At 42.8% G+C, this 16,182-nt stretch overlaps 2 protein-coding genes across 2 annotated transcripts; one reads left to right on the plus strand and one right to left on the minus strand.

Annotated features, from left to right (window-relative positions):
- Positions 1-3,412: 3,412 nt before the first annotated feature.
- LOC117338554 lies at positions 3,413-3,922 on the minus strand. Its single transcript, XM_033899913.1, has one exon. It carries the CDS (start codon positions 3,920-3,922, stop codon positions 3,413-3,415), a length of 510 nt encoding a protein of 169 aa, XP_033755804.1.
- Positions 3,923-6,602: 2,680 nt separating this feature from the next.
- Positions 6,603-8,806, plus strand: LOC117338555 (basic proline-rich protein-like). Its single transcript, XM_033899914.1, has 2 exons — positions 6,603-6,658; positions 7,846-8,806. Exons 1-2 carry the CDS (start codon positions 6,603-6,605, stop codon positions 8,804-8,806), a joined length of 1,017 nt encoding a protein of 338 aa, XP_033755805.1.
- The last annotated feature ends 7,376 nt before the right edge of the window (positions 8,807-16,182 follow it).

Consider the following 16,182-nt stretch of genomic DNA (forward strand, 5'->3'; position numbering starts at 1 on the left):
GTAACCCTTTTTAACATAGACAATATTGATCAAAAATAAATTGAGAATTATGAGCTACAGTTGGTCAGTATACAGTGCCAGAACGGATTTGTAGATAATGGCTTCCATGTAATTTCATTATTTTGAAGGTCGATGAAACCGAAATAAATTACGTATATACACTGGACAATACAATATAGATATAACAACACAGCATCGTAACCATAGAAACACCAAAACAAAAAGAGTCTCCAAGGAATTTCTATAGCAATCCGAAGGCAGAACCGCATATTCCGGAAGTGAGCTGTCTACACCACATGTGGTATCCACCGTGTTACCTGTCGTCAAAAAACTGGATTGGACGGGTGATGGGTGGACGGACGGACGGGTGGACGCACGGACGGGTACATAGCATAGCGGTAACACAGTCGCTTTTCACCTAGGCGAACGGGGTTTGATTCCGGCATCGGTCATGAAGAGGTATGGAAGTCACCAACACAATGACGTGGGTTTTGCCCGGGAACTCCGATTCCTCCTACATCAAGACAACACGGGATATACCACTCGGTCCAACAAACGTAATAACTGTAAGCTGATTTATCCTGGTATGTCATTGTTATAAAATAAACTAAGTTCAGAATTTCTTTAAATAATGGCAATTACTATCAGTCACCAATTATCTTTGACACTCTAAGGTGGAGAAATATTTTCTTCGAAGGTCAGTCCGTTCGTGGTCTCTCAGTGCCTTTCCTTCAGTCCGTTCCTGACCTCTCTGTATCCTTCCTTCAGTCCGTTCCTGACCCCTCTGTACCTTCCCTTCAGTCCGTTCCTGACCTCTCTGTATCCTTCCTTCAGTCCGTTCCTGACCTCTCTGTCTCTTTCCTTCAGTCCGTTCCTGACCTCTCTGTATCCTTCCTTCAGTCCGTTCCTGACCTCTCTGTATCCTTCCTTCAGTCCGTTCCTGACCTCTCTGTACCTTTCCTTCAGTCCGTTCCTGATCTCTCTGTATCCTTCCTTCAGTCCGTTCCTGACCTCTCTGTACCCTTCCTTCAGTCCGTTCCTGACCTCTCTGTATCCTTCCTTCAGTCCGTTCCTGACCTCTCTGTATCCTTCCTTCAGTCCGTTCCTGACCTCTCTGTATCCTTCCTTCAGTCCGTTCCTGACCCCTCTGTACCTCTAAGGTGGAGAAATATTTCTGCGAAGGTCAGTCCGTTCGTGGTCTCTCTGTACCTTTCCTTCAGTCCGTTCCTGACCTCTCTGTATCCTTCCTTCAGTCCGTTCGTGGTCTCTCTGTACCTTTCCTTCAGTCCGTTCCTGACCTCTCTGTACCTTCCCTTCAGTCCGTTCCTGACCTCTCTGTATCCTTCCTTCAGTCCGTTCCTGACCTCTCTGTATCCTTCCTTCAGTCCGTTCCTGACTTCTCTGTACCTTTCCTTCAGTCCGTTCCTGACCTCTCTGTATCCTTCCTTCAGTCCGTTCCTGACCTCTCTGTACCTTTCCTTCTGTCCGTTCCTGACCTCTCTGTATCCTTCCTTCAGTCCGTTCCTGACCTCTCTGTACCTTTCCTTCAGTCCGTTCCTGACCTCTCTGTATCCTTCCTTCAGTCCGTTCCTGACCCCTCTGTACCTCTACGGTGGAGAAATATTTCTGCGAAGGTCAGTCCGTTCGTGGTCTCTCTGTACCTTTCCTTCAGTCCGTTCCTGACCTCTGTACCTTTCCTTCAGTCCGTTCCTGACCTCTGTACCTTTCCTTCAGTCCGTTCCTGACCTCTGTACCTTTCCTTCAGTCCGTTCCTGACCTCTCTGTATCCTTCCTTCAGTCCGTTCCTGACCTCTCTGTATCCTTCCTTCAGTCCGTTCCTGACCCCTCTGTACCTCTACGGTGGAGAAATATTTCTGCGAAGGTCAGTCCGTTCGTGGTCTCTCTGTACCTTTCCTTCAGTCCGTTCCTGACCTCTGTACCTTTCCTTCAGTCCGTTCCTGACCTCTCTGTATCCTTCCTTCAGTCCGTTCCTGACCACTCTGTCATTTTCCTTCAGTCCATTCCTGACCTCTCTGTCTCTTTCCTTCAGTCCGTCCCTGACCTCTCTGTACCTTTCCTTCGGTCCGTTCCTGACCTCTCTGTATCCTTACTTCAGTCCATTCCTGACCTCTCTGTCTCTTTCCTTCAGTCCGTTCCTGACCTCTGTATCCCTCCTTCAGTCCGTTCCTGACCTCTCTGTATCCTTCCTTCAGTCCGTTCCTGACCTCTCTGCCTCTTTCCTTCAGTCCGTTCCTGACCTCTCTGTATCCTTCCTTCAGTCCGTTCCTGACCTCTCTGTACATTTCCTTCAGTCCGTTCCTGACCTCTGTATCCTTCCTTCAGTCCGTTCCTGACCTCTCTGTCTCTTTCCTTCTGTCCGTTCCTGACCTCTCTGTACCTTTCCTTCAGTCCGTTCCTGACCTCTCTGTACCTTTCCTTCAGTCCGTTCCTGACCTCTCTGTATCCTTCCTTCAGTCCGTTCCTGACCTCTCTGTATCCTTCCTTCAGTCCGTTCCTGACCTCTCTGTATCCTTCCTTCAGTCCGTTCCTGACCTCTCTGTACCTTTCCTTCAGTCCGTTCCTGACCTCTGTACCTTCCCTTCAGTCCGTTCCTGACCTCTCTGTATCCTTCCTTCAGTCCGTTCCTGACCTCTCTGTACCTTTCCTTCAGTCCGTTCCTGACCTCTCTGTACCTTTCCTTCAGTCCGTTCCTGACCTCTCTGTATCCTTCCTTCAGTCCGTTCCTGACCTCTCTGTATCCTTCCTTCAGTCCGTTCCTGACCCCTCTGTACCTCTACGGTGGAGAAATATTTCTGCGAAGGTCAGTCCGTTCGTGGTCTCTCTGTACCTTTCCTTCAGTCCGTTCCTGACCTCTGTACCTTTCCTTCAGTCCGTTCCTGACCTCTCTGTATCCTTCCTTCAGTCCGTTCCTGACCACTCTGTCATTTTCCTTCAGTCCATTCCTGACCTCTCTGTCTCTTTCCTTCAGTCCGTCCCTGACCTCTCTGTACCTTTCCTTCGGTCCGTTCCTGACCTCTCTGTATCCTTCCTTCAGTCCGTTCCTGACCTCTCTGCCTCTTTCCTTCAGTCCGTTCCTGACCTCTCTGTATCCTTCCTTCAGTCCGTTCCTGACCTCTCTGTACATTTCCTTCAGTCCGTTCCTGACCTCTGTATCCTTCCTTCAGTCCGTTCCTGACCTCTCTGTCTCTTTCCTTCTGTCCGTTCCTGACCTCTCTGTACCTTTCCTTCAGTCCGTTCCTGACCTCTCTGTACCTTTCCTTCAGTCCGTTCCTGACCTCTCTGTATCCTTCCTTCAGTCCGTTCCTGACCTCTCTGTATCCTTCCTTCAGTCCGTTCCTGACCTCTCTGTATCCTTCCTTCAGTCCGTTCCTGACCTCTCTGTACCTTTCCTTCAGTCCGTTCCTGACCTCTGTACCTTCCCTTCAGTCCGTTCCTGACCTCTCTGTATCCTTCCTTCAGTCCGTTCCTGACCTCTCTGTACCTTTCCTTCAGTCCGTTCCTGACCTCTCTGTACCTTTCCTTCAGTCCGTCCCTGACCTCTCTGTACCTTTCCTTCAGTCCGTTCCTGACCTCTCTGTCTCTTTCCTTCAGTCCGTTCCTGACCTCTGTATCCTTCCTTCAGTCCGTTCCTGACCTCTCTGTACCTTTCCTTCAGTCCGTTCCTGACCCCTCTGTATCCTTCCTTCAGTCCGTTCCTGACCTCTCTGTACCTTTCCTTCAGTCCGTTCCTGACCTCTCTGTATCCTTCCTTCAGTCCGTTCCTGACCTCTCTGTACCTTTCCTTCAGTCCGTTCCTGACCTCTTTGCACTTTTCCTTCAGTCCGTTCCTGACCTCTTTGCACTTTTCCTTCAGTCCGTTCCTGACCTCTCTGTACTTTTCCTTCTGTCTATTCCTGTCCATTCCTGGTCTCTTTATTCACATTCAGTTCCAAACTTGATCGCAATCAATGTGGTTTTTGAGGAGGCCATGTTGCCGTAGCTATAGCGGTATATTCCATTCCCCTTCAAACTAACTGTTTATATCGACAAACATCCTGTTGTCCGCCGGCATATGACCTCTGATATATGTAACTCGCTTGTATTTCGGAAATAACTCTCGACATTGATAGAGGAAATCTTTTCTGGAATATGTCTGTCGCTAAATGGTTTGGTTGGGAATTTTTAACACTTTTTGAAAAACGGATGAAATTATCTAGGTAAATCACCTGTCCGTCCCATCATTCCTCAATCTGTCTGTCTGTCACAATATTAGTTTATGTGCCATAAAAACATCATATCTTGACGTTTGATGCCTGACTATGCGGTGGGTAGAACAAGTGGAAATGTGAAAACTGTGTAGACACGGCGGATATGACGTCACAGAGGAGAGTGTGGAGGGGGCTGGAACCACACACCACAAACATTCCTCGGATCTCACCCACGTGGATGATTTGATGGAATACAGAAAGACGCATTTTTCAGTTCAAATGATTTAAGACCATATGAATCCCATGTGTATACAGAAGACTTTTGAAGTCGACTGTGTAAAATTATGCAACATCCTTTGGCTTATAATCTTTTTATTAAACATACGTGCAAGATTTTTAGTGAGAACACTTGGAAGATAATTGCAAGTAATAGTATACAGCTTTAAGGCCAGATGTTAAACCGGCAGCTTTAAATCATCGTGTATTTAGCAGGCCAGACAGTGCCTTCAGAACAGTATAAATCATTTTACGTATGAGCTCCCTCTTCCTTCGCATGCTAATCATAATATGCTCTTCAGATTATTTCGACGGTGAGCTTTGCTATAAATCATGTTTCCGTCACGATAAGTAGATTGTCAGTCGGGACACACACGAACCGAGGCCGTATTTTGTTTTAATGTTTCAAAGTAAGTACTAGATAAACGGATTCCAATCAAAAAGAAAATTAATTTAAACAAAAACTTACTGGTTCGAAAATAACCAATTACAGACATACATGAATTGTGTCAATCATGTGTTCTCTAACATATCACGTGTCAACATCACATGACTCGCTTAAAACCTTACCGACTGCATGACCTGTGGCATTGGGAAAGTGCACACCGGAAGTAAAATTTTTCAGTATGACCAAGCTTCTTGTAAACTAAGGTTATTTATTTTGAACCGGAAATGAGACAGAATCATGAAAACCTATACCGGAAGTAAACAAAAAGTTGATATACGAACAAGATGTGAGGAAGGGTTTCAACGTGTTGCCAACCAAAATAGTTAATTCCAACACTGTCAGAGTTTCATCTTTTATTGAATACACAATTTTAAAAACATGGTGATTTCATTGAAACCAATAAATATCCTTTAGAAATGATGCGAACATTTATGTTTTTTTTGTTTTTTGTTGTTTTTTTTGTTGTTGTTTTTTTCCTTTTTTTTCTCTTTTTTTAATGTTTTTTTGGGGGGTTTTTTTCTTGTTTTTTTTTTTTTTTTTACATAAAATACTTATTATATTCACTGGCATAACTCAAACCGGAAATAGATATAAAATATGCAGAGACAAACGTCTCCGCTATATTTTTACACTGAAAACGGATGAAGAAAATACAAGATTTGGTAAGTTTTCATGCGGGAGGTCAACGTAATGGTGTTGTTTCAAAGGCTCTAACCATGGCAATATTTTTAAAGTTTTCATTTCATTAACAATGTAAAGCAAGCTTCCAGTATAAAACAAAATATAAAAACTACGTCTGAACACAGAATCATATCTGCAAGACAAGTCATTCTTCAATTTCGTTGAATGATTAAGCATTAACGCATTATCATAAGTTTTGTTGAGCACCTCACATTTTATACTTACCGAAAATCATACTTCAAAATTAATCCCACCCCCGGATCAATCTCAAAATACAATGGGTAAAGCTAGAGACAAAGGGGAACCTGCATGTGAAGTTTGAGAAATATCCCTTCAGCACCTACCCAGAAATAGCGATAATAATCTTCTATTTTCAAAATCCAAGATGGTCTCCTGTTGTCCATTTTGTTTTCTCGATCAGATTCAAAATTGAATCGGCACAAAAAGGGACCAAAGGAAACCTACCTGTGAAGTTTGAGAAATATATCTCCAGCAGTGATCAAGAAAAAAGCTATAGCAATATAGCAATGTTGTTAACGGACGGGCTACGGACGATAGACAACGGACCACGGACCACGGATCACGGACCACGGACAATGGATCACGGATCACAGACCACGGACCACGGACGTATTGAGATATCAGATGGTGGACTTGAAATTTACGTAAAAATGCAATGATATGAGGGTAGATAGGAAACGAATACCCGGGTTTCCCCAAAAGTGTGGACCCATCTTACAATTTGTTTTATCTAGAGTACACGCTGTATGATGTGAATTCGGCGCCGATAACGCTCCGCCCCTGTTTTGGTCATCAATACCACCACTGAAGTGCAAATGTAACCAGGATAGTGTATAACCACGTGACAGTGTATGACCACGTGACCACAGTCAAGCCAGCAGACAACGAAGACGATGACAGGTAGACTTGTTTTTCTTCAAGATCCACCAATAAAACTTTTATGTTTTAAAATGAATTCATGAAACGCCATGTCATCTCTCGAGGAAGGAGAGAGAATCCATCTAAAGTTAGCATTACACAGAAAGTAAAAACGTTTATAGAATTTGTGACCTGGATCGCATTCTACATCCAATTAAAGGTAAATGATCGTCTTATTCAATACCGTTATTTATGTATTGTCACGTACACCAACGAAACTTTACCGCGCTGACACTGTCAGCTCATTTCATATTCAAATTGGATTTTATAAGTATAATTAGGGTTCAAAAATATTCCTACGGGATGAAAGAAATATGACTGAGGGGCCTACCGTCTCGGAATGTTCTGCCTCCTGACAGGGTACGCGAGGTATTCGCTGACGGAGTGATTGACACTAAGTTACACTTTGGTACTGGTTTATTAGCCTTGATTATTGGTCTGTCTTTATTACACCCGTAAAAACCATACAGAATAACGTGTGTTAAGTTATCGTATGTATTGGTGATAAACCAGTGTGTATGGTTATAATACAAAGGATGGCTATTGCGTTTTAACTTAGTGTCATGGGGTGTTGACGAATTAAATAGGAAGCCTGGGAAAATAATAAAAATGTAGAATATTATGAAAATGAATTGTTCTGGTTCGTCTAACTTAGAGATCAATTCTTGGCCATAAACGCCGATTATATTAAGAATCTAGAATTTATGTTCCGAAACCTAATCAGACATTCAGTTTTTAAAACAAATTTCCGTCTCCCCGTATCGCCTCCGTAGCTAAGAATTGACCTCCATCTTCTTTCGCGAAACTGGTAATCATGAAGCTATTTAATTCCGCTCTACCCGGGCTTAAATTACTATGTTTAGCTTCCAGGGGTAATCTCTTCTTTGTCTGCACTGTAGACCAAAACAAAATTGTTCACAATGAAGGATTGGGATAGTCAATTCGGGGCATGTAAACACGTGACCTTGAAACTCCATCAAACGTGTCCACCAGCACACGGTGACGATCAGTCTCATGCACAGAATACAATAATGTACATTACTTTCTTTATAAAACAATTTCTGCCTGAAGTGAATGATCCATGCATGAGTACGTCCGCCAAGTCAGGAATTGCCTACGGTTTCGGTACCTAAACCATGCCACTGTTTCATAATTATCTTTGAATATCGACAACAATCAAACTTTGAGCTATAATTCTTCCAATAATTCCTTTCCTCCCGGCTACACTCATGAAACAACATTTTCCAAAATTTAAAACTTCAAACTTTATTTCATTTCTCTTCACAAAATTAGATGTACAGAGAAAAACATATTTATAAACAAACCAAACGGTCCCGCCACCCCCAGGTCCCAGCCCCCAAACAGTCTCGCCACCCCCAGGTCCCAGCCCCCAAACAGTCTCGCCACCCCCAGGTCCCAGCCCCCAAACGGTCCCGCCACCCCCAGGTCCCACGGTCCCGCCACCCCCAGGTCCAAGCCCCCAAACGGTCCCGCCACCCCCAGGTCCCAGCCCCCAAACGGTCCCGCCACCCCCAGGTCCCAGCCCCCAAACGGTCTCGCCACCCCCAGGTCCCAGCCCCCAAACAGTCGCAGCCCCCAGGTCCCAGCCCCCAAACGGTCCCGCCACCCCCAGGTCCCAGCCCCCAAACGGTCCCGCCACACCCAGGTCCCAGCCCCAAACGGTCCCGCCACCCCCACGTCCCAGCCCCCAAACGGTCCCGCCATCCCCAGGTCCCAGCCCCCAAACAGTCCCGCCACCCCCACGTCCCAGCCCCCAAACATTCCCGCCAACCCCAGGTCCCAGCCCCCAAACAGTCCCGCCACCCCCACGTCCCAGCCCCCAAACATTCCCGCCAACCCCAGGTCCCAGCCCCCAAACAGTCCCGCCACCCCCACGTCCCAGCCCCCAAACATTCCCGCCACCCCCACGTCCCAGCCCCCAAACATTCCCGCCAACCCCAGGTCCCAGCCCCCAAACAGTCCCGCCACCCCCACGTCCCAGCCCCCAAACAGTCCCGCCACCCCCACGTCCCAGCCCCCAAACGGTCTCGCCAACCCCAGGTCCCAGCCCCCAAACAGTCCCGCCACCCCCACGTCCCAGCCCCCAAACAGTCCCGCCACCCCCACGTCCCAGCCCCCAAACGGTCTCGCCACCCCCACGTCCCAGCCCCCAAACATTCCCGCCACCCCCACGTCCCAGCCCCCAAACATTCCCGCCACCCCCGGGTGCTATTTTAAGCATTTTATGCGATAGCATCTTTAACCTCAAAAACGGATTGCTATTTCTGTTTGAATTATAAATGTGTGATGATACTAATGCCAGATTTATAGCTAAACCCGGTATAGTATATACCGACTTACATATACGTAATCAATAAGGCTAAAGTACACTCACAACTCACTTCATTTAAATCATCAATACAATTTAAACTGTTACATATTTGTGTAAATGAAAAAAAGTGCGTAAATAATTTACGAAACAATGAAATGCGGGCGGAACGAGAAGTTAATTTAAAAACAATACAGAGCTTGTATAATTGGAGGTAACAAAGATGTTTCGACGTGGTTTGATCGTGGACTGCATGTACTATTGGCCAGCATCTATATTACACTGAATACAATACCATCACTTAATGATATCAGGCTTCCCATGGATACGTACCGAACCATACAGCTAGGCAGATTTGAACACAAACAAATGGTCGGTTGGCTCAGTGGTAGGACCCCGCCTTTTACCAAGACGGCAACGGCACGATTTCTCTATGGAGTTGGAAACCTCACTCTGGGCCTAAGAGTGCTTTATATAAGTTCATAGAGCTTGTTTTCATAGCAATACCTTTAAAGGCCGTGAACAATTGCTAACGGTTTGTTCAGTTAAACATCAAATATCATAACAAGTATAAAATCATTCTTAAAATATTGAAAGTCATTTCATAAAGCGAACACAAAAGTAATGCATACATTTGTAGATGTTTTGGAGATTCATGCGTATTGGTAAACAAGTATGTCGATGTGTAGACTAGATAACATAGAAGTAATATAATAACTAAATCTTTCTATTTATTATACCTGGAAATTACAAAATTCAGTAAAGCTTTGATAAATCAAACCAAACTGATAATAATGATCTATGTGATTTTGTATCGAGCTTTCTGATTCGTCAATACTGCATGCAACTATGTATTTGTGTTCAGCGTTGTCAATGGTGGGTGGCTGTAAAAGTGGAAATAACACAAGTAGACAGTTTACTGATTTTATATTTCTCTATATTTCACTCGTAAAAGGTTAAAAAAAACAAAGCAAAAAAACAAAAACAAAACAAAAACATAAAAGCAAAACAAACAAAAACCTACCAAAGAACTATAAAAATCATCTAAACTGAGTTAGGCTACCAACATTTACCATGATTACAAGTGTCTAAATCTAGTTCGAAAAATAGCAAAACCGTATTAATTTTGTTGGGGAACCTCTACCTACCCGAAATCTCTATTAATAATTTTTTTCTCAAAACTAGCATGAAAATAAATATCTGCACTAACGAAGGAATCTGCTTGTTATGTTTTGTTTCAGGGGTTTAACTTCCTCGCAACAGCTAAAGTTATAGAGGACGGGTGTTAAGGAGATATCTACATGTAGAGTACGAAAACGAAACACAGAAAGATAGAACAGTGAGAAAAGACCGAGAAGATGTCCAAACTAACTAGGGAACAAATATATATAGTTAACGAGGTCCAAGATCCGGATTAGTGAAGTAACTGATAGTCACGAATGTTAAGGAAACAATTTTCCGGATCGACCAGGAAACCGATTATCCGATTTAAGGCGGAAACCAAACGTCTAGGTGTATGGACAATCGAAGAATCTGAACTAACACATAACCAAAATCTGGAACAGATGAGGAACTCTGGTGTCCAAACTAATAAACTGTTAACTAGAACCAAATTCCGGATTAGCAATGAAACTAACAGTCTGGGAAATCAATTATCTGGACTAACGAAGGAGCAAAGTGTTAAGGACACAAGGGGTAAAAAATCATATAAAAGTCTCTGGACTAACAAGGAAACGAAATGTCCGGACTGACAAGGAAACGAAATTCCGGACTGACAAGGAAACGAAATTCCGGACTGACATGGAAACGAAATGCCGGGCTGACAAGGAAACGAAATTCCGGGCTGACATGGAAACGAAATGCCGGGCTGACAAGGAAACGAAATGTCCGGACTGACAAGGAAACGAAATGTCCGGACTGACAAGGAAACGAAATGTCCGGACTGATAGGAAACGAAATGTCCCGACTGACAAGGAAACGAAATGTCCGGACTGACAAGGAAACGAAATGTCCGGACTGGCATGGAAACGAAATATCCGGACTAACAAGGAAACGAAATTCCGGACTGACAAGGAAACAAAATGTCCGGACTGACAAGGAAACGAAATGTCCGGACTGACAAGGAAACGAAATGTCCGGACTTACAAGGAAACGATTTGTCCGGACTGATAAGGAAACGAAATGTCCGGATTGACAAGGAAACGAAATGTCCGGACTGACAAGGAAACGAAATTCCGGACTGACAAGGAAACGAAATGTCCGGACTGACAAGGAAACGAAATGTCCGGACTGACAAGGAAACAAAATGTCCGGACTGACAAGGAAACGAAATGTCCGGACTGACAAGGAAACAAAATGTCCGACTGACAAGGAAACGAAATGTCCGGACTGACAAGGAAACAAAATGTCTGGACTGACAAGGAAACGAAATTCACGGACTGACAAGGAGCGACAAGTCCGGACTGACAAGGAAACGAAACATCCAATACACCAAGAAAACGAAATATCCGGACTGACAAGGAACGGAAATGTCCGACTGACAAGGAAACGATATGTCCCGACTGACAAGGAAACGAAATGTCCGGACTGACAAGGAAACGAAATGTCCCGACTGACAAGGAAACGAAATGTCCGGACTGACTAGGGAACGAAATCTCCAGACTGACAAGGAAACGAATTGTCCGGAATAACGAGGAAACGAAATGTCCGGACTGACAAGGAAACAAAATTACCGGATTTACATGGAAACGAAATATCCGGACTGATAAGGAAATGAAATGTCCTCATTTACAAGGATACGAATTACCCGGATTGATATAGAAACAAAACGCTAGGACTGACAAGGAACGGAATTTCCGGATTTCAAAAGAAACCAAATGTCCGGACTGACAAAGAAACAAAATACCCGGATTTACAAGGAAACGAAATGACCGGACGAAGAAGGGCACGGGATGTTCGGACTGACAAGGACACGAACCGCCGGAGATATCTGGACTGATAAGGAAACGAAATATTCGGACTCACAAGGAAACGAAATGTCCGGATTTACATAGAAACAAAACGCTAGGACTGACAAGGAAACTGAATATCCGGACTTACAAGGAAACGAAATATTCGGACTGACGAGCGCACGAAATATCCGGCCGGAGAAGGACAAGATTGTTCGGACTTATGTGGAAACGAAATGTCCCGACTGACAAGGAAACGAAATGTCCTGACTGAAAAGGAAACGAAATGTCCGGACTGACGAGGGCACGAAATATCCGGACTCACAAGCAAACGAAATCCCCGGCCTCGCTTATGTCTGGACTGACCCGTCCTGTCGCTTGCTGTCATCTCCTTTATCAATAGTAAATACTAGAAACATTTATTGAGTCCAGACTCCGGGTTAAGTCCAATATTTCTCCTTTTAGAGATTATATGCATCAAATTGAGAAATCGTGCAATAATGGTAATGTCTTTGACAGCGTGATTCTCCGGTACAACGCCGTGTATGGATCCCACAGACAAGTTGATGACTTGTCCGACAGATTATTACCATAACGCATTCTCCATCAGATTCACTATTAAGTTAGCCTGTCGAAAATTTGTCATATTCGGCACATATCATTTAACCTTGTCACCCCAGATAACGCCCCGGCAGAATTCACTTCGTTCTCATTAGCATTGTTTTGTATATCAAAATGTTTAACTTAAAAACAAACGCCCAATACCCCATCAAATTACCAATAATAGAACATCAATTTTTCGCATTAGTAGCTCCAGTAACAGGCAAGCGAGTTGAGGCCAGAGCCCCCAACATACTGCATATCTCTCAATTTATTCATCTATTTCCATTCTGTGCCTATGAATAAAATTACATGTTTTTCTCTAGCGGAAAACATATGAAATATACGCGGATATTTAATACCCCTAATCTTTATTTCTTTACTCCGCTTGAAGATTTCCATAAATTTGTCGTTAGTATGCATGCGTCTTGCTTGTCAGGAAATATCAGATGTATTTCCGATACAGAGTTACTCCGGTGCGATTAGAAAAATTGGATTTGAATATCATTCATAATCATCGGTGGATTTGACCCCGTATCGGTAGAAACATTAGCAGAATTTATCATGGGCGAAAAGGTCACAGAAGATTTCATTGCGATCGTTTATCACCGAACCAAGCCATGAAAATAACTAATTTAACGTGCGTTCGGCTATCTTCAGAGCTAGAATATTCATAGGTTATTGTTAATAATGATATTGAATGATAGTGTCCGATCTATCGTGGACTGCCATAGCTGGTATTTAAATGGAGTTTGGCAATGAGACTCTTAACATTTCAACGTTATATCGATCACAATAAAGCTATGCTGATGTAGTATAGATCTCCCTGTTTCATCGCCGGGTCTGTCAGAGACATGCTTGGTGGCGCCTACTCTCTCACATATGAAATATGCCATAACCTTGCGCGTGTCGGCTGGCCTGTTTCCCCATTTATCTCTGGGTTTCCCCTGGGACCGCTCAACAGAACGTATGATATTTTAACAGCTTCTAAGTTATGCTTCATAGATATGACAGGGTCATTAATAGCCGATAAATCGCCTGTTATGAAGTCATCCTGGGTGTCATGGCTAATATGTGATTTAATAATGTAATCTTTATCACAATGAAGTTGCATAATTTTCCAGATATGCCAATTTAACATAAAGTTCTTTTCAAAATTCATCGGCATAAATCGATCAAACGATAGCCTTAATGTGCTTATAGAATAAAACATGATTTAATTGTTATTTGTTGATTTTTTTAATCACCCAGTTGATGACCGATGGCCAACTGGCTCAATTTACAAATCGACACTTCACCCATTATAAAAGGAATCGGTATGGAATTTCAAACAACTTAATACATATGTATACGTATCTAATCAATGCATATTAATTTTGCTTTGTATTTCCATAACAATTCAATGAAAATCTCCATAAAATCTCGACACAAATGTGATAAAATAGTAATTAGAAATCTGGACTTGTTTGTGAGATATTCTGATGTCCTAACACCAATTTACAGCCGAGAATCTTAAGAATGTATTTTACATCTGTGATGCGGGAACCAACTTAGAGAGACTTGTAAGATGTCCGATATTTTCCTCTTGTTAAATCGTACGCAAAAGTGTGGACTTCATTTAAAAAAAAAAAAACCACGTAGATACAGGATTTTATAGGGCCCAGCCTATAAACTGGTCCCGATCTACCTCATAATTACGTGTTAAATACTATCGATCACTTTTATGTACGGAGGTGATAAATATTTTGTATAAAATAACAATCGTGTGCGATATTTTTTTATTATAAAGATTCAGTCAACCGGAATTGAGAATTTCTATAAAATAACGTGCAAATGAATTTTGAAGTTATCGTGTAATGAAAACAGTTAAACAATCAGGGTTCAGGGAGTGTCCAGTTTATATGTCTGTCTATATGGCTTTAAGTCCACAAGGACAAACGGACAGAAAGAAAGAAAGAAAGAAAGAAAGAAAGAAAGAAAGAAAGAATTATTTATCTTTGGTTTTCCAGTTTTTCATATAGGAAAAATTAGTTTAAACTGTGTTTTATTTGTCAATTTCCATTTAACAATACAAAATGTATATATACAACATATAAATGATACAAAAAGGAATCAGAAACAAGTGTCAAGACACTTACATATAAATCTGACACCTATATATATAGATTGACGTTACATAACAGCATCGACATATAACAACACCGTCGTATCACAATGAGTCTAATGTGAAAACAATCAGTTGGAATTTGATTAATTAATCAAATATATTTTAGTTAATAAAAAGGGAGAACAAATTTGGGAGAAGAAATCTCCAAAATACAGACACGAGAATCAGTTCTTTACCGGCACATCTTAACTCCGTAATTATATGATATGTAGATTAATATGACATCGATAAATAACAAAAGATAACATCTGTATATTACATAGACGATCTTACACCATGTCCACTTGATATTTAATGTATACCCAAGATTAGTAATATTCATAAGAAATTAATAAATTACCTAGTTAAAGAAATTCAATAATATATGATGTCATATTCTTTTATCAATGTTAAATTTCCAATATCTTTCTATACAGCGGTGACTGGTGGTAGTAAACATAATCACAACCAACACAATAGTGTGACGTCACGTAATTATGACGTCACAACAATTGGATTTATCAAGTGTGGTATCGTTATATAAAATATAGCTCCACAAATGACTGGTATTATAAGGTAAAACAAGCTGCGTTAGATTCGTCAGTAAATTATAACCAAGCCGCATTTTCGTATTAACTCTGTTCATATGCGTAGACTACTTTAACGATATCTAAAATACACTCAATACGTATGCCAGGTTCGGTAATAAAGGAAATGTTTGCAGATAAGTGCTTTCTTATTTTGTGTTAATAATGTCAATTGCTAAAACAAGAGATAAAATATATATCGGACTCAATACAAATAAGCTACACTTAATTGTCATATGGACTTCAAACAAAAACATCTAAATGGCAAAGTTGGAAAGTGCTGAACAGGTCAAAGGTCAGTCCAATCAACATAAACCTGTTACCCCATGAAGGAAACGGACCTCTAATCTCAGTCAATTCATCGGAAACCGGCCCCTCGAAGGGAATGCTGGACAGGGCAACCCCGGATAAAATTCCAGGGAACCTGACGACACAAGGCACCAAATGCCAATGAACCTGACGAGACAAGGCACCAAATGCCAATGAACCTGACGAGACAAGGCACCAAATACCAGGGAACCTGACGACACAAGGCACCAAATGCCAATGAACCTGACGAGACAAGGCACCAAATGTCAGGGAACCTGACGAGACAAGGCACCAAATGCCAATGAACCTGACGAGACAAGGCACCAAATGCCACTGAACCTGACGAGACAAGGCACCAAATGTTAGGGAACCTGACGAGACAAGGCACCAAATGCCAGGGAACCTGACGAGACAAGGCACCAAATACCAGGGAACCTGACGAGACAAGGCATCAAATGTCAGGGAACCTGACGAGACAAGGCACCAAATGTCAGTGAACCTGACGAGACAAGGCACCAAATGTCAGGGAACCTGACGAGACAAGGCACCAAATGCCAGGGAACCTGACGAGACAAGGCACCAAGTGCCAATGAACCTGACGAGACAAGGCACCAAAGGCCAATCAACCTGACGAGACAAGGCACCAAATGCCAATCAACCTGACGAGACACGGCACCAAAGGCCAGGGAACCTGACGAGACAAGGCACCAA

Source organism: Pecten maximus, chromosome 11 (assembly GCF_902652985.1).
Source record: "Pecten maximus chromosome 11, xPecMax1.1, whole genome shotgun sequence".
Lineage (NCBI taxonomy): Eukaryota > Metazoa > Mollusca > Bivalvia > Pectinida > Pectinidae > Pecten > Pecten maximus.

Excerpts from the sequence above, each read along its gene's own strand:
- LOC117338554 (XM_033899913.1), bottom strand. The coding sequence starts at position 3,922 with ATGGACAGGAATAGACAGAAGGAAAAGTACAGAGAGGTCAGGAACGGA.
- LOC117338555 (XM_033899914.1), top strand. The coding sequence starts at position 6,603 with ATGTCATCTCTCGAGGAAGGAGAGAGAATCCATCTAAAGTTAGCATTA. Across the intron at positions 6,659-7,845 it reads AAGTTAGCATTACACAGAAA|ATGTACAGAGAAAAACATAT; the intron begins GTAAAAACGTTT and ends TCACAAAATTAG.